Source organism: Hippichthys cyanospilos, chromosome 20 (assembly GCF_059441005.1).
Source record: "Hippichthys cyanospilos isolate Australia breed blue-spotted pipefish chromosome 20, RoL_Hcya_1.0, whole genome shotgun sequence".
Classification (NCBI taxonomy): Eukaryota; Metazoa; Chordata; class Actinopteri; order Syngnathiformes; family Syngnathidae; genus Hippichthys; species Hippichthys cyanospilos.
Genome location: NC_142388.1, coordinates 7,994,868 through 8,018,610, shown reverse-complemented (window position 1 = coordinate 8,018,610; position 23,743 = coordinate 7,994,868). Strand labels below are relative to the sequence as shown.

The 23,743-nt window shown below is 39.8% G+C and overlaps 1 protein-coding gene across 1 annotated transcript; it reads right to left on the bottom strand.

Annotated features, from left to right (window-relative positions):
- Positions 1–791: 791 nt before the first annotated feature.
- On the bottom strand, positions 792–19,450 carry kcnk3a (potassium channel, subfamily K, member 3a). The gene is made up of 2 exons (XM_088404017.1): positions 19,011–19,450; positions 792–3,338 (listed from the first exon to the last, which is right to left on the bottom strand). The coding sequence occupies exons 1-2, from the start codon at positions 19,291–19,293 to the stop codon at positions 2,425–2,427; spliced, it is 1,197 nt and encodes a 398-aa protein (XP_088260143.1). The 5' UTR covers positions 19,294–19,450; the 3' UTR covers positions 792–2,424.
- Between the last annotated feature and the right edge of the window lie 4,293 nt (positions 19,451–23,743).

The window sequence follows — 23,743 nt, the reverse complement described above, 5'->3', positions numbered from 1 at the left end:
TTTTCAAACTAAGAGCAAATTAATTGGAACATGAAGTAAACGATCGTTGTTTCTTTGCTTAATTTTATGAGGATGTGCATTGTCTTTAGCAATTTTACAGCAGGCAAGCAAGAAATAAAACTGATTTTTTTTTGTACTCCAAAAATTCTTTGCCCTGGTTAAGGGGTACTCTAAAAACATTTGCGGGTTCAGAGCTTCTTGTTTTTTTTTTTTTTTTCCAAAATGTCGATCATCATATATTGATAATAATATAGATACAGTGTTTAAAATACGGGCGGTTCGGTAGAGCGGTCCACTTCACAGTTCAAATCCACCTCACTCCAGCCTAACTGTGTAGAGTTTATATGTTCTCCCCGAGCCTGTGTGGGTTCTTTCCGGACACTCCAGCTTCCACCCACATTCCAAAAACATGCATGTCAGGCGAATTGGACACTCTAAATTGTACTTAGGTGTGATTGGGTGCGTGAATGGTTGAAGTTGTTTTCCCTTGCGGCCATTACAGCACTTCGTACATCTACAAGAAGGGTGCGTGTTGAAAACTGCTTTGATGCAAATATTTTTAGTAGGCATACTTTTAAAGCTGACTTACCTGACTTGGTCAACCTTTTTCCCCCCATCCGTAAGGCCAGGTATTGCCTGATACTGTTCCTACTCCCTGCATCCAGACTGGAAATTAACAACTTGCATGGCAATTTAAACAAATTTATAACTCAAAAATACAGATTAAAACTTTTTTTTTGTTATTGTACTGGAAGTTTCCTACTTCAGATCTCTGAAATAAGTGTAAACAGTTGAAACTTGAAGTCTTGTTTTCGACCAAAATATGTTTTATTAGGAATAAAGTAAACCCAGTCTGATGATTTATAGCCACACACATTGTTGACTGCGATTCGCCTATTGGGTACAATTGTATTTTGCAGTTAACCTGCTTGTAGAAAAATAGATGTGTCACAAAGAAACATTCCCACAACTTGTTTAGTAGAACATTGTAAAACCAAACTATAGCCGAACCAAACATCACAGAAGGGGAAAAGGACACTGCATGAAGACCTGAAGTCTGATGTGTGTTATTTGAACAAAGTGCATGAGGTTGAAACTCAGAGGCCGATCAACACTAAAGTATACATATGTTACAAATTAAAAAAAAAAAGAAAAACTTGTGGTTTCTGTACAAGAAACAAATATGTAGTGACTTCCAGTATCCTAAAGCATACAACAAATCTAAGGTGCAGCGGTGAATTGGACATCACTTTCTAGTATGTACAAAGTGAGTTTACATGCAAAAACTGTGAAATAAGAAAACACATAATTATAGTCAGATGGAGAAGAACCAACAGAAAAGAAAGATTCAATTCATTTGTATAAAAACTGAGGTCTGATTGGAGCTTAATGGGTCCCAGTGTTTGAAACAAAGACACTAGTTTCTCATATCTCCATGTTTGATTTCGAACAATCATTCTCCACTTTAACATAAAGTATCAGAGGAAAAAAAAAAGGCAAAGCCTATTGGAACTTTTGGCTTGAACATGACACAACGAAAAAGACACTCAGATCTTTTCAGTACTTTTATTTTTGTGGGGGGGATTAAAATATGTTAAAATATATACACTTGTTTTTTTTTTTTTTCCAAATGTGTAAAACATATACACAGTCATTTTTTTTTAACAAAGGTAATATTTACACGTGATACCTCATGCTGTCTCTGTCCCTTTTCGTCCAATCTTATGCATTACAAATGACGTGACTTGATTTACAATGAATAACGTAACATCTGTGTGGCAACGGTAATGTTCAGTTAGGGTTTTTTGGTCTTAGGAGAGATCCATGGATCCATTTTCTACACCACTCTTCTTCATTTGGGTCGTGGGTAAGCTGGAGCCTACCCCAGCTGAAATTTGGACATCCATCGGCGATATTAGTATGGCTTGCGTTTATTGAACTGCCTTTGAAAATTAATCCAAGGCCTCTTACCAGCCTACGTGGGGCAGTCGAGTGTTACTACCCGCGAATGCTGCTAGCGCATAGTGCCGCTTGCGCTGCTAGCCGCTAACTTTGGAGCTATCGCTAACAACTGCAAACCGGTACCGTAAAATACTCGATGTGCGAATTATTTAAGGACGCGTTTCACAAACTAAGTTCCAGCCGTGGGTGCATGCTTTTTAGATGTCGGGAGAAGCTGGATTCCCAGCCTGGGCAGAACATGCATCGAGGGTGACCAGAGCCAAGTTTCGAAGCCCAACCTCAAAACATAGACAGGCTAACCTACTGACCATTTTAGTGGAGGTCTTCTGGACTGCCCAACCTTGCTGTCATGCAAACACTGTGAGTTTGTTTTGGACTGAAATTGTCACCTTCTGATGTCCAGCGCTCCCTTTACCACATGGTCATTGAAGTGGCCTTAACAGCATGTCTTCCTCAAGCAGTTTAGATGGAGCTCCTTCGTTTATTGAGCCTCCTGTAGACATTAATGCTGTGAAGACCTGTGGACACTGAGCTGATGCCTGAGTGGGGCTGCAGACTGCACATGCAGCCATTGGAGTGAAGCGGGTTGGAGAAGGCTTCTCCCTGCTCCATGTAGCTGTCAGAATTGGAGAGATCGCGCGGGATGATCATCGGGATGGAGTATTGCAGTTTCTCTCTGCTCTTGTACCAAAGGCAAGAGCACATGGATTGAAAGTGGAGCACCTCGGCGTAAACGTTCCGCAGCCCCCTGCTCGCCGCACCTCCCCCGCCGCCTCCCATGGCACTCCCTCCAACGCACCCCGACGCCGTGGAGGAAGGAGACGCTTGATCCGTCGAGCAGCGCATGCCGGCCTGGCCGTTATGGGCGAGTAGAGCCCTCTGCTCCGCATCCCTTTTCTCATCCTCAGCATTCATGGTCATGAAGCGGAGGACCACTAAGTTGAGGAAGGCTCCGATCACAGCCAGGCCGGTCAAGATGTAGATGAAGCTGAAGGCCACGTAGTCCAGCTTGTTCTGCAGAGCCTGGTCGTTCTGCAGCGCCACGTAGTCGCCGAAGCCAATAGTGGTGAGCGTGATGAAGCAGTAGTAGTAGGCATGAAAAAAGCTCCATCCCTCAAAGTGGGAAAAAGCCAAGGCCCCCACATACAGGGTGCTCAAGCACGATATAAAACCCACCATCACCATGTTGAACATGGAGACCTCAGTCCGTCTCATACCAAGGCACTTCTTCAGGCGATGGAGAAGAAACCTGACGAAGGTGTTGATGCGTTCACCCACACTCTGGAACATGACCAACGTGAGAGGGATGCCTAGGAGGGCGTAGATCATGCAGAATGCCTTCCCTCCGTTTGTGCTTGGGGCCGCATGGCCATACCCTGTGCGACGGCGACAAAGAGAGACGGTTACTGGGGCGGAACTAATTCAATCTACCTCCACCGCAACAAGGCTGCGACAAACACGGGCAGGCTGGAAAAGAGTCGAACCTGCTGAAAGCTGATTTGTATTCTGTGGACGTAATTTCTGATGAATTCAAAAACTTCATCTTACAACGGCAGAATTAAATTGGAGATGAGACTCCACAGCCGTGTGGCAGGAATGGCCAAGGATTGGTGTCATGTACAGCAGAGAGAGTTTAAATAATTCATTGACGATTGTTCTCAGCCGAGTAGCCTCACCTAATTAGTGCTTTTGTACCTAATTAGCCCTTTGCAATTTTTTTTGCAGCTCAAATGAAAAGGACACCACAGGGTGTATTTCTTGGATCTTGTTTTGCACGGTAGAGAAAAAGAAAATGACCCTTTGTGCTGCCACATAGTGCTCTCCTGTTTTATGCGTTTTAAACTATTGGTCTGTCTGCTTCTTTGGTTGTTTGGTATTAGTTGTACGTGATACAAAGCACGTCTCAGCCATTGAGGCACGTATTGTATAGTGTCACAAAACTCAAAGCACACCACCCACCCAAAATGTCCATGAGAGAAGATCATGCATACTCAAGCAATGATGATAATTATCTTAATCTTAAACCCTTTTTTTCTGCACATGTGATTTGTATCAGATTTATTATTTTTTTGAATGACAGTCCGAACAGCCAATCACGTGTCTTGTAGTAGTGCCCTCTCCTCTGGCAATGTTGCTGCAAGTTAATTACAGTAGTGCGTTGAAACTACATGAGACAAAGCTGTGTGTTGCATACGAGTGAGAGAGGAGTGCATGAAGGCATCAGTACATAAGTTGAGCATGGTGCAGATGTTACAAAAAGTGCTGTTGTAAAAAAATTCAATTCTAAGTGTGAACACTGCTTCCCCCTTCTGACATTTTTTCAGGTATGGGCTCTACTCGTGGACGTGCGAGGCCATTTTATAAATATATGTAACGTATATATAAAACAGCACAATGTTCAGCTGTAGCTCAGCTGTCAGGAGATATCGGCAGCACCGTGTCACCTGATTGACAGCTGTGCTTTTCAACAGCAGGAGCTGGAGGCAACAAGCCCCAGCAGCCCCACTGCTGTGAATAAAATTGAAGCCGTCCACATCCTGCCTTTTCATCCCCTCCTATACCCTGTGCCTCAATGTCAACTGTAAGAAATTTCATATGAGACAGAACGTCCCCAAGGCATTTGAGATGCTCCATCTACTGTAGGAGCATCCAGGTGTGCGCTGGTGAAATGTGCTTCATTTGTGAAATGATGAAAGAAAATCTTTAAAGATCCGGTGGCCCGTGGTAAACACTTGCATTAATGTTGCATATGGTATAGGCAGTATGGTTTCATAGTGGTAGCACATCTGCCTTTGAGGTTTGGAGCTCACTTGTGACCTTCCTGTGTGAAATTTACATGTTCTCCCTCTTCTTACTTGTGTTTACTATAACAAAATCGATGGTAAGTACAATAATGATGATAATAGAAGTAGCTATAATGGATAGCTTTCTTGCTTGACAGCGTAAAGCTGCATTTAGAAGATTCTTGCAGCGTTTTATTTATCGCGCCAGATAGATAGTTAGATAGATAACGAAGATCAAATACATATTTTCTAGAGTAAAGAGATTCCTTTCAATCACTCTGCCTCAACCTGAGGCTGTGGTTTGTCTTATAACCTAATTTCTGTAATTATCATGTGAATGGCAATAAGGAAAACTGCATAACATTTGTGCTAAGAGCCTTTTAAAGATTTATTATGCAAAACTAACAAGCAGGAGAGGCTTATAAATGTCAGCGGAGCACAGGTGCACCCGAGTCACCATCCTCACTGCTGCCTCTCATTAGCGCTTGTGGACGTTGGAGCACCTTTTAAGCTAAAGCCTTAAGATAGACTTCATTTAAAACCCTCATAGCACATCATTTTCAGAAAGGAAAAAAAAAAAAAACCTGAATATTAAATTTGATGACTTTTTTTTAACCCTCAAAATCTTTTCAGTTATTAATCCTCCATCTTTTTCTGCAGATGGGTGAACAGCTCTATTCAGCAGTGTGCCACATTAACGTTCAGAGTCCTTAATTGATAATATAATCATGAGTGCTGGGTTAATTTTTCTGGTCTTGTTTTTCAAATGGATAAGTGCTACTCGGGGTACTTGAAGACACAACACCACCCACAGCATGCCGCGTCTTTATTACACTCATTAGTTGGGCATCTCCAAGTGTGCGCTTTCAAAGGAGATCAAAAGAATGGCATCGCATGATTGTCCAGGGCATCAGTTGGCCTCAAGCACTTGTGTCATCCAAATCTAATCTCATTGAGCACTTTGGGCCTGGTTTGTTTTTTACATTAAAACTATTCATCATGCTGAATTTTTCTCAGAATAATTTATTTTGGAGATTGGCAGCATAGGTAAACATGTGTGCGCGCCCTTGGTTTTTGCAACATGATGAGAACAAAATCCTGGGTTTTACTTCCTTTGTGGGGACCTTTTAAACTTCTTTGGGAGGGTCAAAATTTGCTTTTAGAGGATCGGTCTGAATTGGATTTTGGTTGAGGTTAGTGCAAGGGTTAGGGGTAGGTAATCAAATGTGATGGTTATGGTTAGGGACTAGGAAATGCATTAGGTTAAATAGGATGTCCCACTATGATAGAAATGTGTGTGTGTGTCTGTGTGTATGGGGGGGTGAATGAAGATTTATTTCGATAATAAAAATGTTAAAATATGAAGTCATTATTTATACCGTGCACCTTGAAAGAATTCACACAGCGCTTCACATTTTCCATATTTGTCATGTTAAAGCCTCAACCTAAGAGAAGAAATAAGAATTCAAGCTCAAAGTACCCCTGAATTTATTATAGGCAATTTAACATGTAAATAAAAGTCATTCCGGGTTGTAAGTACATCTTAGAATTTTATTGACTCGATGTAAACTCGTTACTCGTGCAACAAAAGAATGATAATGTTGTCGGCGGCTTGCAGGACCGCAGCTGAAGGTGGTCTGAACAGTGTGACGTCGCTCTTATCTCCGTTTACAGCGCCCTTTAAAAGGCCGCACATATCAGGGAATGTTCCGCACGACTGCAAATAAACACGGATTGTATTCATATCACTTTGGAACAGGCTGTCTTCGAGCGGGGCCCCACTCATTTTCCCTGGGATGCTTTTTTTTTTTTTCCACGGTTTGCTTTCATCTCCAGCTGTGGCGGGCCAAAGACATCAATCCCTGACCCTTCGGACTGTAACTCTGACCACAAAATGTCACGACTGCAAACGATGACCATGATAGCAGATTTTCCCACATTTGGACCCACAGACAAACTTCATCTCTTGATCGCAGACACCTCCAACTCCACGCGACCCCGTCGTATGTTTACTTAAACACAGCTTTGGTCCGCCGAATCGCACTCCATTACATTTATGACTTTTGACCTGAAACTTTCTTGGCAGCTGCTACGAAAAGAGCATGTGAGCAAACGCGGTGGTTTCGAGGAATAGCAGAAGAAAAACAACAGTCGCTTTATTTTTCATGCAAAAAAAAGATCGGGCAAGCTTTTGAGGATAGTAGTACTGCAGCAATGTGTTATATAACGTATTATTAATAGTTTCGTCCTGTCAGAGAGGTGTCCTACAAAAATATTCACACAAATATTCATCAATTTGTCTTTGTGCATCTGACCATTTAAGCTTCTATTTTGCTCTCACCGTAAAAATAAAACAACGTCCAATAGCGTGTGTACTCCTCAGGTTCCTTTTTAGGGGATATGAAAAGAAAACTTGGCAGACTCGAAGTTTTCCATGAGCTCAGTAAGCGAGCTATTCCAAGTGGAGTGTGAGATTTCTATGAGGGGCTGACTAATTAAATAAATCAGGTGATTTATGGAAGCGATACATGCTGGATGCAAAATTATTTTAAAAGTCGCAACACAGCTGGACTGAAAGGCGCTTTGCGTCAACATCGGTCATGAGGGCGGACGCGCCGATTTGGGGAGGGAGGGACTAGTGAAAGATCATTAAGGGTGGAAAAGATGAAGGAATGCATATGAGAGTGTTACGACTCAGAAAAATATCCATAAAAAAGGTGTCTGTGATTGACATGGAAATTTTTTGGTGTTTTCGTGGTCTAATATCAATTAACTTTACAAGACCTTACCATTCATGGCCGTTTCGTTTCTCAGAAAAAAAGCCTTTTTCTTTTTTTTCTCCAAAATCCACCTTACTATTCATGATCTTTGTTTTTAATGGGTGATAGGTGATCTTTAAAACAAAAGTCCAACCCCCAAACAAAAACATCTAAAGATACTGTACATCTTTTTTTTGTTATTAAAACAACTCACTAGAAATGGTCTTTTTTTAAAGACATTTGTGGTGTTGTTGTTTTTTTTAAACAAATGAAATGCTTTACTGTAGTTGGTCTTTGTTTTTTCACAAAAAATAAAACACCTTACTATACTTGGTCATTTTTTGGGAGGGGGTTTGGGTTCAAAGAAAGCTGTTCAAGAGAGCAGCCACAAAACCTTTTGTATTGTTTCAATTGTTCATTTTGATTCTGTAATTAAAAAAAAATACACCACTTAAGCTGGTGCAGATGATACTAACTTGAATCAACATTGTTGATTTAGTGCAGCAAGAGCAAAACAAACAAAATGTAACTCTAAGGCCCATTTAGTCAAAAACAAATATTTGAGTCAGGGGCTTTTAAGAGGTCATCACAAAGAACTGGCGGATGTGTTTCAAGTGCTCCATTTGGGCTTTCAAAGTGCACCCGTGTGGGCAGACCAGAGAGGAAAAAGTGAAGAGAGAGAGCATGTTGTATAATGAGATACTGCAATTTCAAATTGTTTCTTTTGTAGCAGTGCCAACACATACAGTAGTTGCAATAATAATATACAGAATAACAAGACAGCTAGGTCCCCATGTGATCATTCAAGGACCCCCGACAGCAGACAATTTGCCTCAAAATGACCAAGCCTTGGGATCGACTTGCACTGTATACAGTATACAAAAATATTCAGGCAAATTTCTTCAATACTTTGTATTTAAATGAATGAGTAGTCAGATGAGACTTTCTAATGACTGTTTAAATAACTGATTGCTTTCTCTATCTTAGAGCAGATTGGTTTACTATTACCCACGCTTGGGTTAATTATTCTGACCTAGCATGTTGTGATGAAGAATCACTTGCTTCAAAGGTGTCAAACTGATTTTTATCGTGGGCAACATTGTACTGTTAGAGGGCCGGAATAAATCTAAAAATAGTCTAAAAAAGCTTCAATTTTAACGTACCCTCTTTAATATCTCTAAAATCCTGGAAATTTAGGACTTAAAAATAAAAAAAACTTGTGTCTAATAAACACCGTTTTTGCCGGTTTACATCTTTACGTAGTTTTGAAAACAGAGGCAGATAAAAACTGTTCAAAAGATAGTTCGGGAACAGAAAATTGTTATTTTTGAAGACAATTTGCAAGTTTAGCTAGAAACTTGAAATCAAATCAGCATTTGGCGGGTCACATAAAATGATGTGGCGGGCCGGTTCTGGCCCCCGGGCCTTGAGTTTGACAACCGTGACTTGCTAGGACTTGTTCATCAAATTAGATTACTTTAGGTTACTACATTTGAATATACTGTTCTGTATTTATTGTTTGGACTTTTATAATATTGCAATAGTGATTCCAAGGTAAAAATGTGTATATTATACCCATGTAATCAATAGGGATTGGACAAGATACAAATCCCACAAGACAAGAATGAGATTGAACAAGATTTTTGCCAAATTTGCAATACAAAATAATGCCTAACCCCCAGCTTTCAAAATGTTTTCTTTACTTTTGTGCTTTACTGTCTCATTTGTGCAGCATGTTCTCACTTTTTTCGACAATTTCAGCTCTCCGTTTCATTGGGCGCTCGCCTGCTTGTGCCACCTGATTCCAACAATATGTGCCAACGCTTGTGCATAAAACTAGTCCGGCGGCTTTTAGGGAGCAGATGCTGTCCTAAAGTGACATGTGTTGGCTATGTAACCGGGCACATGATGCACCGATCAGTTTACTTAGTGAAAGCGTTAATGCAATATGGAAAAAGGCTGGATTAAAAAGAGACACCGAGAAGCCCGCTGATAAACATCAAAGCCCGGTGGCGGAAATTACATTGTGTGTGCATTAAGTGGAAAGTTGAATTGGATGTATTACATGTCCATGAGTTTTTATCTCTGTATACTGTTACAAAAGCACTTACATTATAGAGTTGTGAAGTTCCAGTTGACGTAACAGACAATATTTTGAAATTTATAAAAACGGATTGAGCTGCATCAATCTGTTGATCACAGTGTTCCCTCGCTATAACGTGGTTCACCTTTTGCTATCTTGTGATTTCATTGATTTTTGTTTTAGAACAATTTTTTTTTTTTTGCCTCTTTTTACTGCAGGTATTTTTTGGGAAGATAACGCCAGCAATAAACACAGGGAGAACTGTATTCAACGATTAATCAAATTCATCAATAATCATTTTTCATATATCAATGGGTTTAATCATCCTCTCACCAGTAAATATTCTCCCATGTTTGTCACCTTCCACATAAGCTTAACTGTTTATCTTTGTGAAAAACAACACATTTTCAATAAAATGATAGAAATTAACATGTTATTTTAAAATCAGATTCCACAGTGATCCCTTATTAAAGTAATGGTTAGTTGCAGCCCTGTCATTTACTTTTGGGGTAAGTCTGCAAATAAAAAAACTAATTTGAAATAATCCTCAAACTGCACCTTTAGCAAAGGTAATTAAATGAGGCAAGAATGAATTGTTCATCTGTTGGCCAGTACAGAAAATGCAAGCTTATCTTTGCTTTTCAGCCCCGGTTCTCCTCACACTTTGGAATACATTTCCATTTGAAATTGATTTTCGAGCAATTATTGTAAAACTCACTTGTGGTAATTGCCATGCACATTCTGCCACCATTTGCCCCTGTAGCCTGTGGACAGGAAGCCGAGGATTCATTCCTTATGATGGGTGGGATATTGGCATTACTTGAGAAAAGAAAAAGTCACAGTCTGTTGTTTTAGCCCAAGGATATCAAAGAGTCTGGATTTCTGCTTTCACGCCTTACTTAATGTGTACTCATAAACCTGCACCACGATGGCGGACCTCAAGGGTAAACACAACTCACCTGTGACTTATTGTTATTATGATTAGGCGTCAGTGTGTGACAGTCCACTTCATTCAGGTTGGCTTGTTGCGATATTAGGCAGATGCTCAAAACAAATTGGAAAACAAATTCCCCTCAGAGACGCTATATACGCGGGCAAGCTGCAGTCGCTTGCTGCTGTTGACCAAATCACTCCAGTGCTGTGAGCTACTTGGAGTGGACATGATGTAGTCTTTTCCAATTATCATCTGTTTGGATTATTCTGAAAAAGTGACATTTAAATTTGCAAATTTCAGATTTTAATTCAACCGAATAAGATCATTCATTGAGTCACTAGCTCTGATCATGTTTAACAAAATATTCAGATATTTACATTTTAGGACTGAGATTTAAAAAAAAAAAAAAAGTCGACCAAGCCGGGCAGTTGACCTTCAGAATAGGTCAACCAAAAATATCCATCTCAAAGCTCCATGAATGTGCCACGGTTTTTGATATGCCACACAGGATAAATTCCAGTTTAAAGAGTGACAAAAATAAAATAATATTCAAATATTGCAACGTGAAACTACCACAACAGTACTTTAAATCTGTAAGTGACTTTAAGGTCACTATTACATGTTTAATATTACAAATGACATCACCGTCTATCAGCTACACCGTGTAATGTTTCTTTTGTAATCCTGATAACGTTTACATTGTGCAATATTGCCTAGCCCCGCCTTCCCCTGGGGAGGCGGAAAAGCTCCCGTAAACGGTAGCTCTCCCGTCATTGAAACGCTTTTGAGACTTCATTCAGCGCTAGGGGCACATATCAAAATGCAGTCAGCTGATATAAAAACCCGCTCCCACCTAATACCCTGCAAGAAATGTGTGCGAAAGCTGCATTTCATGATACTGTGCAATCCCCAGGGAAGAATTCTCGAAGGCGGCTGGGACTCATTTGTTTTAAGCGCTCAGTTCTATAGGAGACATTAATGTGCTCAAGAATACAATTTTGGGGTTTACAGGAAGCTATTTTTTAAATATGTATTTATATTCATTTATATTGGTATGTAAAGCTCTTGGTGGGAAAAAAAACAGGCACAGAAGCATTTTAAGATTTCTTTGTGACATCCAAGCTGGATTACTGTAATGTACTTTATTTTGGAGTCAGACTCGTGTTGAGCTTAGAACATTAGAACATATTATGGTGGGAAAAAAGTTTGATAGTATGTTTATCAAATAAATATCAAGTATGAGTGTTTTGACCGGAAATGAGAGCACTGGGGAAATGTCAGTTGTGTGAATGGTGACTTTTGAGTTGATAAACATAAAACGATTCCTGCCTTTAAAAAAAACAAAAAACTTTCATTTGTCAAATTCATTGGCAGCTGTGTTTGTTTCATGGAACTAACAAGTCATGCAATTTCACTCAACAGGCAAATGTATGTTGTTATTGTTTTACAAAAACATCCATTTTTACATCCTGTGCTTTTAAGCCTCCATCACACAGATTCCTTTGCACTTCCTGTCTCTTACAATTTACAAATTCACGATGCTGCTTCATCTTGTACAGTGTATAAAATATCTCCCCTGCAATTATTCCACTTGTGCACGTGACCTAAATGTTTCTTTGAACTCTGATCTTTTCTTGTAAACGTTCTCTTACCGCAACCAGGAGCTGCAGCTTTAATCCAATCATTGTTCTGGGAATCATAACCAAAGTGTCTACACACAACTCACGTTCCCAATACCTTTCCTTTTCGGGAGGAGAAATGGGGGAGACGGGCAGCCATGTGAGCACAGAGTCAGGCTTCTGCACGTTCTGGAGCAACTTACATCCCTAGAGTTCTTTTGATCAAGGAAACATAATACTACTGATACCACGACTGCTACTTCTGAAAATAATAATCATTTACAAAACGATAACATCTTTGGCATGAGCATAACATTGGATTTATACAGTATATTTTTTTTGGTTGCAGTATTGTCAGAATCTTCTTTGAAGGTACTCACAACTATGTTCTACCTTGTTTTTTTTTGTGCTTGGCACGAATTAGATAGTTTACATAACAAACTGGACTCAAGTTTTGAAAAAAATATGCGAAACATCCGGAAGGATTTCATTTCGTATCTTGAGGTAACACTGTACTTGTAAATACTTTGGAATGTACATTCAAGTGCGTTTCAATGTGTTGGCCACTCAAAACTAAGTTTAGTCCACTTTGGCAGCGCTACTCTTCTGCACATGATGACATGTTTTCATAATAAATTCGAAATGTCCACTAATAGGATTATGACATTAAAAATTCAATTTGTTGGTTGCTCTGAGGCACATATTGCAGGGCATGGGATTCTAGGTATCCTTCCTTTCACATGAAAAAAAAAAAAAAAAAAATCCAGTTTGTTGGAGTAAAGCGTATTCTTCATGTCCGTCATGAGGTGTATATTTATAACCAAGAATAAGGTCAGGAGGGAGCTTCAAGTTAAACACACTCAGCTCTCACTACCGTGCACTATTTGGTTTGGTTCAACTCCAATCGCGACCATCCGGCTGGACCGCGGAGTTTAATAAATACTAATGTTTTGTTTAGTGAGTCAGGCAACTTTCCATTGAGGCTGCGGAGCATAAAGCAGATGTGGAAGAGGCGGCTCGTGTGAGTCACGTGAAGTAAGCAGAAGCAAGAAGAGTCACTACCATCAACAAAATTGGCCTTGATATACAGTACCTATGATTCACGACACGCGACTAAGAATTTCCATGGCGTCATGTTTTCCGTGTAAAGACATTGAAGGTAAAAAGTGCATAGACGTTAGATGCAAAAAAAGTTCTGGATGGAGGATTCTTTGTCCATTTGAATACAAACACGAAATTTCAAGCTTTACGCTGTCATATAAGTTTGTGTCATGGCTTTTTCCATGTCAACATTAGAATTGCTGATTTCATCATAGGGTGCGTGTTTTGTTGTTTGCGTCACTTTGGTTAATTAATGAATTAATTTGTTGATTTGTTAAGTTGTTTGTATGAAATCCTCTTAAATTAGCACAAGGACAAATTGTGCTACAACAATGCACGCAGGTGGTACCACTAATCTATTTACCAACAAAGCAGCCCCAACCCGCCAACCTCTCTCATTGTGTGTCCCTATTGAAGACATGAATAAACATCACAATCGGAACAAAGGCATGACAATACCATGTGAATCTCATAAACCAAGAGAGATTTGCAGCTTTGTTCTCAAATATTCATTAAATTCGAATACCGTATTTTGCGCACTATAAGGCGCACCTAAAAGCCTTATTTTTTTTTTTTTTAAAAAAGCTGATGGTGCGCTTTATAATCAGGTACGCCCTATATATGGATCAATATTGAGATTCGTATATGGGGAATGAAGTGATAAAGTAGGCTTTAGCTGTTTCTTTTGTGTGTTTACAGTCGAACAAGGTCGCTCATATTGACATTGAGTCATTATGCTATTGAGAGTTTAGAATTATTATTTGAGTTATTATTGTTATTAATTTGAGTATTACTATATTGTGATTGAAAAAGTTTTCAAATATGTCATTGATTGAGGGTGCGCCTTATAATCCGGTGCGCCTTATATATGGAAAAAAGTTTTCAAATATGTCGTCAATTGAGGGTGCGCCTTATAGTGCGTAAAATACGGTAGTTATCCAAATCAATTAAATGTTGTATTCTCACGAAGCCACCTTTTTTATTTTTTTATGTACATGTTCTTTACTTGTGTGGTAAAGAATTTGATTGTCATAATTACAACATAATCTACCGCCAGTGGGTTACCAAAATCACATCAAAATAACAGTCTACCTTTTAGCGAATTTTCAGCATTCGTTATCTAGAGCCAATAAAGTATAAAACTCAACTGACTTTCAGCCACCAAATTGTCAAAGGGCAAACCCTCAAAAAAGCTGCTAGTGACCCAGTATAGCTCAACTGCAAATCTGTATGTGAAGTTTGCTCTTATTGGACCTGCTTGGGAATTGTTGCCAGTTATCTGCTTCAGTGGAAATTGGTGAACAGACAAACTAAGTGCTATTCCGCCCAATAAATCTCTTTCCACTTTGTTGGCGGACACACGCTCAAATGCACGCCATTGAAATTTCCACCACTGACCACCCATCTTGACGCAAGCTACATTATAGGAAGAAAGACATACGCAAGCAAGTTGTGATCAATATTTGAACTATCTTCCTCCGTTTTGAGAAACACCTGCGGATGAAAATGAAAACAATTCTACTAGACACTTTAATTTGTCTTTGCTTGTTGAATTGCATTAGAAGTCACACAAAAACAGTGTTCGTCATTGAGTCTCCGAGACGAAAGTGACTCAGAAACGTCTGAGGTCATTTAGTCATTAAAGTGCTCAGTTCAAGAGTACAATACATGTCATCCCATTTTCAAGGTCCATTTTGTCATTTCAAGGATAGGACATCTATTATTTCCAAAACATCCATTTGGTAATGCAACGCCTGCATGTCCTATTGCGTCATAACGACGGCCTATAATGTTGTAATCTGGCCGATCACGTGATTAGGAGCCGGACGTCCTTCTTTTTAACTACGCTTAATACATCATCATCATTAATTAAAAAGCGTATTCGACATTTGCCAACATGCGCAAAGTAACCCATTTTGAGAGCACGTAGCTAGCTTAGTATTGGATATCAATTACCTTCCTCAATTATTTTAAATGCTTTGTAGCAACATTAGTGACTTGGTTTAAACATTTGTGTTGGCTAGCAATGTTTTAACTACATCAATTTTTACATTGTCATTCTTAATTAATTTGCCATCTATCAAAATGACCAATTCTGAACTGACGTAGCTAGCTTAGCATTGGAAATCCATCACCCTAGACAAGAAATGATCAAAGTGGAAAAGTTAGTTCCTGTACGCTTAACCACTTACTGCACAAACCATTTTTTCTCTGAATAATAACCATGATGATAATGTAAGTAATTAGCATAAAAAATGCATAGCCGGTGCTCTCTAAATATGCAATCGCCTGAGTCACATCCAACGACAATAGAGGTGGGACAAAGTTAACATATTTTATTTATTGGTTTTTGTGGAGAAACATTCAAGTATGCGACAAGAGAGTGCTTTGCAGCCGCACTTCTGCAGCATTCATTCTCAGTTGCGCTTTCACAGAGGTGGCAAAAGACATTTGTAATTAAGTAGAGTCGAGGGTACTTGTGTAAAAAAATACTATTGTAAAAGTAGTACTGGTTAAGATCACGTAGTGAAGTGTGTCTGTTGTCTTCTACTGTTATAAACGCTTCCGTACATTTGTATCTAGAGGTTTATGGTTGATCTAGTCCAGTGGTTGTCAAATTGGGGTACGTGAAGGACTTTAAAGAGGATTTTAAAAGGTTTTCTGCATGTACCTGTAAATCTAATGCATTATTTTTTTAATGCAGGAGCAGTACAGGCTTCTTTTCTTTCAAATTAAGAGCAAATTAAATGGAACATGAAGCAACGTAATTGCTAAATTGTTAAAGAAACTGATGAACATGTTAACGTTTATTGAACTGCAAACAGAAAGTTTGCAATATTACAATAATACAATATCACAATATTATTACAATATTACAATATGATGTATTAGAAGAAGCCACCGATTGAATAACACAAGCAAATGCCTCCATGTTTTGGATCCTACGGCTTTAGTGTGCATCAGATAACAGCCGGAGGATGTGAGCCATAAGTCACTTCTCATGTTTGTCCTCCACATGGTCTGCCTGACCTTCATGTGTGGTCGCACATGGGACACGTGTGCCGCCGGTTTCCCTCACAAAGGCAATCCACTCTGGGCGTCCGTTTTTGCAATTCGCTTCTCTCCGAAACACAATCTCCCACTCATTCAGTGCCGTTGACTACTATAGACGTCAAAGATCCGTTTGGTTAGATAGATGATTCACAACACGCAATAGATGTGTATTTGAAGTTGTCTGCAAGTACCCCTTCGTGATGGGTGGTTTTGTTTTGGTGTGGTCATTTCATACTTTGAATTTTAAGGTGTTGTACTTTGTTAGTGTAGTATTTTCATAAATCTCTGCCTTTTTTGATTTGCAAAATAAATTAATTTTGAGACTTTTTTTCCTTCCTGCTTCCTTGCACTTAGAGCTTCAAGATTATTCCACACCACCATAAAAGCTTCAGTTTGTGACAGAATTTGTCAAATTTGCACAAAAGACGCTATATAACAGATATCAAAGAATTCAATCCCCACTACGGATCCCACAGATGCGTAAATGCTCATTCAGGGCATTGATACATTTTTTGAAATTTTGAAATACTATGATAAGATATGTCAAAGGCATTGGTACATTTTTCGATTACGCTACAGTGCAAGTCTTTGCACCTAATCTAATGTAATGCTGTAAAAGTTGATTTTCCTTTTCAAATGAAGGCAAATTAAATGGAACATGGAACAACACATTGCTGATTTGTTTTGCAATACTCTTTGCAAGATGTTGCATGCGTTTATTTTGCTAAGCTTTATATGGATGTGAGGATGATAAAAAGGATGATGTCACCCAAGTCTAATGGAGTTACTGAATATCATATGAACGCAACTGAAAAAAGGTCAGACACCGCTGCTATATATTACGGGTAGATTATGATTCGCGTGATTCTCTTGTCCTCATACGGTCCTCAGATCAACTTCTTAAAGACGCCTGTATTAAAACTTCAAAGAAATCCAATGAAAAATGAGGTTCATGTCTATTTTTAGATATTACGCTCAGGAGAATGTGCTTAAATATAACCATCATAGCAATGGGTCATTGCTGCTTGATCTTGAGTGAGTTCAGCATCCACACTGGGAGCCACAAGGCCAATGGAACAGTCGGGCTCTGGTGTTATCATGAATATGTAATGGCAGCTTGGAATACCAATCGCTATGTGTTTTCAGCAGCCGCAAGGTTCCCAGTTACAGAAGACTCCGGGTGGATTTGTCCGCAATTAGCCACCCGCGTCTGATTGGGTTACAAGCCACAGGTCACTTCTCCCTTACCCTCAATTGCAAGAAGACTCGCTGATACCATAGAGCTGAAGATTAAAGATTGAGGCCAAATTTCCTCCTCGAAGATTTTACAATTGCAATAAAATGTAGCGAAACAGAGCAGAAGCAAATAATATGCCTTTTGGTTTCATTTTGAATAAACTGAGTATTAAAATCAGTTTTGAGGGGAGTTGCAATGCAAAACAGTTAAAAATCACTAAAGGGAAGGATTGTATCTGAGGCAGCAAGCTCAATAAAGGGTCTGTGGGGCTTTTTGGAGCTGGCGTAACACAAGCAGAAGAGAAGCAACACCAACATTTTAAGCATCTTCTAATCACAGCTTTTTAATCCCTAGCAGCATCATTTCTTCTGCCGGTGCTTTTGTGTTTAAAGAGGCAGTGCAGCTGCAACACAGTTTTGACTTTAAGATGACCCCCAATTCTGTAATTCATCCAAATGCTCCAAGCTCAATAAGCTCTGATGTGGAACAATGTTGTCTATTTATAAAGGTGTCCTCTCAGATTGCTTTTGTGAGGCCAGACGCAATATGTTTGCATGGCTGTGCTGGACTTCAAGCATATCTGATTCTGTGGTCAACGTGAATGGAAACCTACTCTTAATGAATGTTATTTCATATTCATATTATCTGGAATGACTTTGCAACGTCAAAACACATAGAATACTGGAAACAATGTCAAACCTTTGAGCAAAATATGTACTCCAAAAAGGTCATAATTTTCACTGTAATAATTCACAAATTGTAGAATAACTACGTGTGGCTTTGAGTCATTAAATTAAGCAGGTCTATGGTTGTTTTTGACTTCATATATATATATATATATATATATATATATATATATATATATATATATATATATATATATATATATATATATATATATATATATATATATATATATATATATATATATTTATATTGTGTGTGTAGTATGTACAATATGCTTGTGCACTATAGAGAGATGTTATTTCCTGTTTGTGGGGACAAAAAAAAGAAAGCTGGAGTTCAAAGAATTTTAGAATTAGGCCTTTTTTGCAAACCTGACCATTTTTCATTTTCTGCAAACAGCTAAGTGCTTAAAAATGCGTTTTCAGAAGCATTTGAAAGTTTTGACGTTTTGTTTTTAGGACCAAAAAAAAGTAATTTATCATCATCATTCATTTTTGAATATCTTATAAGTATTTATACTTGTTATTAAGTATATGAATTGCACCATACTTTTCCCTCTTACACCAGTACTACTTTTTGCGAAGATTTGTGCGTTTCGTTCCAATGTCTTGAATGAGTGCAGCGGTCACACGATGCGCCGCAAGAGGACACCTGTGGTGCATAGTGTTGCTCGCAAGAGCGATGTTGTAAAGCGCTCGTGTTTTAAAACCACGTTTCGACATATCGCAGCCTTCTTGATCGCAACTCAACAAGTCCCCCCACCTCCTCTCAAAACAGGACGGCTGACTTACCGATAGTGGTGATCACAGTGATGGCGAAATAAAAAGAGCCGGCGAGCTGCCACTGCACTCCGGCTTTGTGCGGCTTGAGCTGCAGCACCACCTTCTCCAGCCTGGCAAAGTCCGCCTCCGACAAGTTGAAGGTGTGGAGCAGCTCGGCCCGGCGCAGGGACACGTCTCGCCTCTGGCTCGTCTCCGTCTGCGACTCCAGCGCGTCAAAAATGGCCGCTCCCACGATCAGGTAGGTCAAAGTGCAGATGATGAGGGCCAGGGTCCGCACGTTCTGCCTCTTCATGGTTTCTGCTGCGGGTCAGGGGAAAGGGGCGAGGGCGAGAGCGAGCGCGGGTCTGGACGACGGCGAGCTGGGCTGATTCATGGTTGTGCTGCTTTTCTCTTCTGGGTATGGGGGGGAGCTCCGTGTCGGACTTTATGAGGCGGGAGCTGTCCGTTCAGCACCCCCAACCCCACCTTGCGTCCCGGCCCTGCCTCCGCGTGCGCTCATATCCCCCCCCCCCCCCCCCCCCCCCCCCCCGCCCTCCCGCCCTCCGCCCCCTCTGGCACATGTGACCAGAAAACGTCCAGCTTAATCGTCATTTCGAACACTGCTGTGTGCAGTTTGTGGAAGTCGGCAGTGTCCAAACCATGGCCTGTGGACCATTTGTGGCCCGCCATCCGTAATTTGTATGTATATACTAAAATCATATTTTGACAAGACCTGCAATGCATTAAAAAAACAATAACAAAGGTTTGATGGTATCAGCAACTTTTAGGGTTAGGCTTTTAGAACTATTTTATAAAGACAATATGTGATTTTGCAGTGTGTCGTTAACACCCCCCATAAAAAAGGACCAATTTTAGTGAGACGTTACCACCAAAACTCCAAAAAGTTACCATGTATGTTAAGCTGTTTTTTTTGTTGGTTTACTAGAAAAAAATATCTACCAGATATACCTGCCAGATTGTCATATGCATAATTATATGTGTATACAAAAAAAAATCAGGTTTTGCCCTGGGGATTCACATCAAAATTCTACTGTCCAATAAAGCATGTAATTACTTTATTAAAATAAAGCACTATACTCAATCTTACATTCCACACCGTGCGCCATGCCTGAAATAGCTCAGGCTTCAACAACCAGGTCAGTCAAGTCAACTGTGACTGAGCCTGCCTAAATCCTCCAATCACATCCTGGACTTCTGTAGGCACCCGCCCAATCAATACATTGATTAATCCGCGACACTTTGATCACAACAGAAGCTTTAAAGCACCGCTTTGACTACTAAAGATTCTCGCCCAAGTCGGCCTGCGTCGAGATAAACGTTTATTTTCTTCATTCCTGCTCATTCTCACACACCCCCGCCAAAATGCTCGTGGTTTTTTCGACATGTGATACACATACAGCGGTAATGACTGCATGTAACAAAATCTTTTGTTCTAATTGGCTGATGATCTTGGCTAATTTCTACGTGAACAAAGCTTTTTAGTGCTATGTTGGCTGAATGCGGCGTATCATGCAGACCTACGGGGCATCAGCTGAAGGCCAGCCAGCCTTCAACATTCTAAACCATCAGAACAGAATTCTCCCAAGCCAGGTTCATCCCCCCAAGCGCTTTCGGAATAGCTTGGATTCTCATTACTGCGATTTTTGGAGGGGCTGCAAAGTCAGCACTGAACTCGGCCTTTGGTTGCTTTTTAAACTGGTGGCTGTTGGGCGTGGAGGACTTTTCTGTAAGTTTAATAAGTTTCTAAAGGTAGCATAAAAAACGACCCAACGAAAGTAAATCACACATGCATGACACATGACCTTGGGTCAAATTGACACAGGTTGTTATTACTATTCCAGAGAAACAAATGTAATGCACAAATTAACTATCATCTTTGTTACTTTGTGAGTTGATTCCTTTTCAAAAAACAAAGTGTGTGACTTTTGGAGATTTGCCCAAGCTTACGGTTTCATGTTTACGTGTAACCAGCAACAACAGAGATTTGCATCATCTCGCTAACTCTTTTTCCCACCAAAGACGTGAATACCGGTGACGTCAAAGGCAAAGGTTCTTTCTGATTGGACAGAATTTGAGACATTACTGCCACCTAGCGACTTGGCATGCTTGTACGCAAATTTGGTATAGATTATTTATGAATTTTCCTCAACGTTCTCCCTGAGCTAAAATACGTTTGACATACTTAGTCTACGTACAGTATTTGTTGACCAAGCATGTCCATTTCTATGTCTACAGACATCCTGTTTGCAAACAATGAGTCGGTGACATGATGCCAGAATGTCCATCAGTCCATGGAGCCTATCCCAGCACACTCTGATCTTGATACGGGGGCACGCTGGGCAGATGGCGCATCAAGTCCGTCACGTTACTTTTTACAGTTGTCATCAACGCTTAAGGTTTCTAAAACTGACGCAAACACAGCTGGAGAACACATTATGTAATGACATAATACAGTATGAGAACATCCTTAAGGCAGAGCCACTCAGACAGGAGCCATCAAAGTTCCTCTCGCCATGCGTCCGTGAGTCTTAACCCCGCCTACTCATGAGTAGCAAAGCATCCTGGGAAGGGTGCCCTTCAGCTTCAATACAGCCTGCAGCTTCCCGCTGACATTCAATTAAAGGCTCGCTTTATCTTTGCCTTCGTGACTCTGCCGCTGCTCCTGCTGTCGTTTGATAATTATGCCTAACGTTCATTCATTTTTGAAAAATTGTAATTATTAGCCTTGTTGATTGGCACCCCGATGAGCCAGGCACACCTGGACTCATCTAAAAATAAAAGTAAGTGGCAGATAATCATGACACTCATTTGGAATGTACAATAAATGCTGCAAATTTGGAAATAGCTTTTGTTTACATAAAAACAAAATGCGAAACTCCTTATTCATGTCATTTTAATGGCTTAAGATCAGCTGCCGATGTTAAAAAGTCTGTCTTGACAAAGTTCGCCATTAGACAGTACCAATACTTGTTGTAGGAAGTAAAAGTATAAAATAATTTGAAAAATAAATGGCATAAAACTGCCAAATCGTCATACCAGGCCGTAAGATGTATTTGTATCATTTCCGAACACTGTTGCATTAAAATTTAATGACTATCGGCTGCTCAAGATCAGAATGTGAATAAAATCATGTTTAGAAAGAGCCATATATTTTTACTGAAGCTCGTTATATCTGGAGAACAATACGATACTTCTCCTTTCAACTGCAACTTGGGAATCATCACCTATTCTTCCACATACTAATTTATATCTTATATATATATATATATATATATATATATATATATATATATATATATATATATATATATATATATATATATATATATATATATATATAATATTTACTAAGGGCTCAATAAAGATTGGGAAATGCTTCAAAACTCTACCAAAGTGCAAAATACATTGACTTAAATGTTTTTGTTTTCCAAAGGAAGTTCTAACCAAACCGAGGGGGAAAACAATTAGTGCTGAATGTGTACGAGAGGTCATATGTTATTCGACTTTGCAGTGGACAGCTGTGCTCTGCAAATGTACATGCCAAACAGTGGTAGGTCTCCCACCCACATGGTGACAACTACACACAGTGGAATTGCATGTTTGGATATCCTCACACAACCTTACATGGTTGGAATCATAACATCAACGCACATTCGGTTGCACAATATGTCACAACACATTCACAGCAGGGCAAATATAAACATTGAGGGAGAACAGAATGACCAAGGGATGTTTGTGTCAAGTCAAGAAAAGGCCGAGGTCAAAGATCATGAGTTCCGGCACATTATCACGTTATCATGTGACGCGGCTCGATGTGAAGGAAACCTGACGGAACTTTAGCTTCTTGTGACGTCACTAAACGCGTTGTCCCCACTGAGCGTCCTTTACCAATGTGAAAATCCCCAAAAGGAGCGGAAACTACATTTTGCAAGTTTTGGCACGCGAATTTAGTATTTTTTAAGCAACACTGCCATCTTGTGGATAGTTTGATTCACGAGTCTATTATCAGTTTTTGTGAGTTATCTAATTACATCCATCCGTTTTATGTAGCGGCTTATCCACACAAGGGTCGCAAGCTTTCTGGTGCCTATCTCGGCTGAATTCGGACAGTAGGCGGGGACACCGTGATGTGGTTGCCAGCCAACTGCAGAAAAGCAAAATACACCATATCCAAAAGTATTAATTGCAATTAACTGTAGTTTTAGCAGAATGTGGGGAAATTATTTGGTATAATTATACTGCTTGAATAATATTTACACTGTAGCACAATGCCCGACTGGGTTTCAAACTGATCTATAAAGTGTCAAATAAAATAGAGTAGAATCAAATAGGTTGGAGTCCCTTTATTGTCGTTGTACAGCAGATATACAAAGAAAATGGGATCTTTGCCCTGAATGGTGAATATTAAATCAAAATGAACAGTGCATAAAATAAATACGGAATCAAAATCTTGACAAATTGCAGTTATTTTCGTCACTACACTGCACGTCCCCAGATTGCACTACTTCAGTCTAACCACAAGAGGACGCCCATACCCAAACGCCGCTTTAGTTTACGAAACGCTTGCGCGAACAAAAATGGATTGTCAAAACTCGAAATTAAGGCAACTTCATTGCGTGCTTACAGTCTTCCTTTCCATCACACAAAATGTGGAACTTCCCACCTTGTGAGTTTCCCCTCATCTCTGCAAAAGTCTGCATTCGTCAGTAATAGGAACAAGGCGGTGCCACATCCGCACTCCC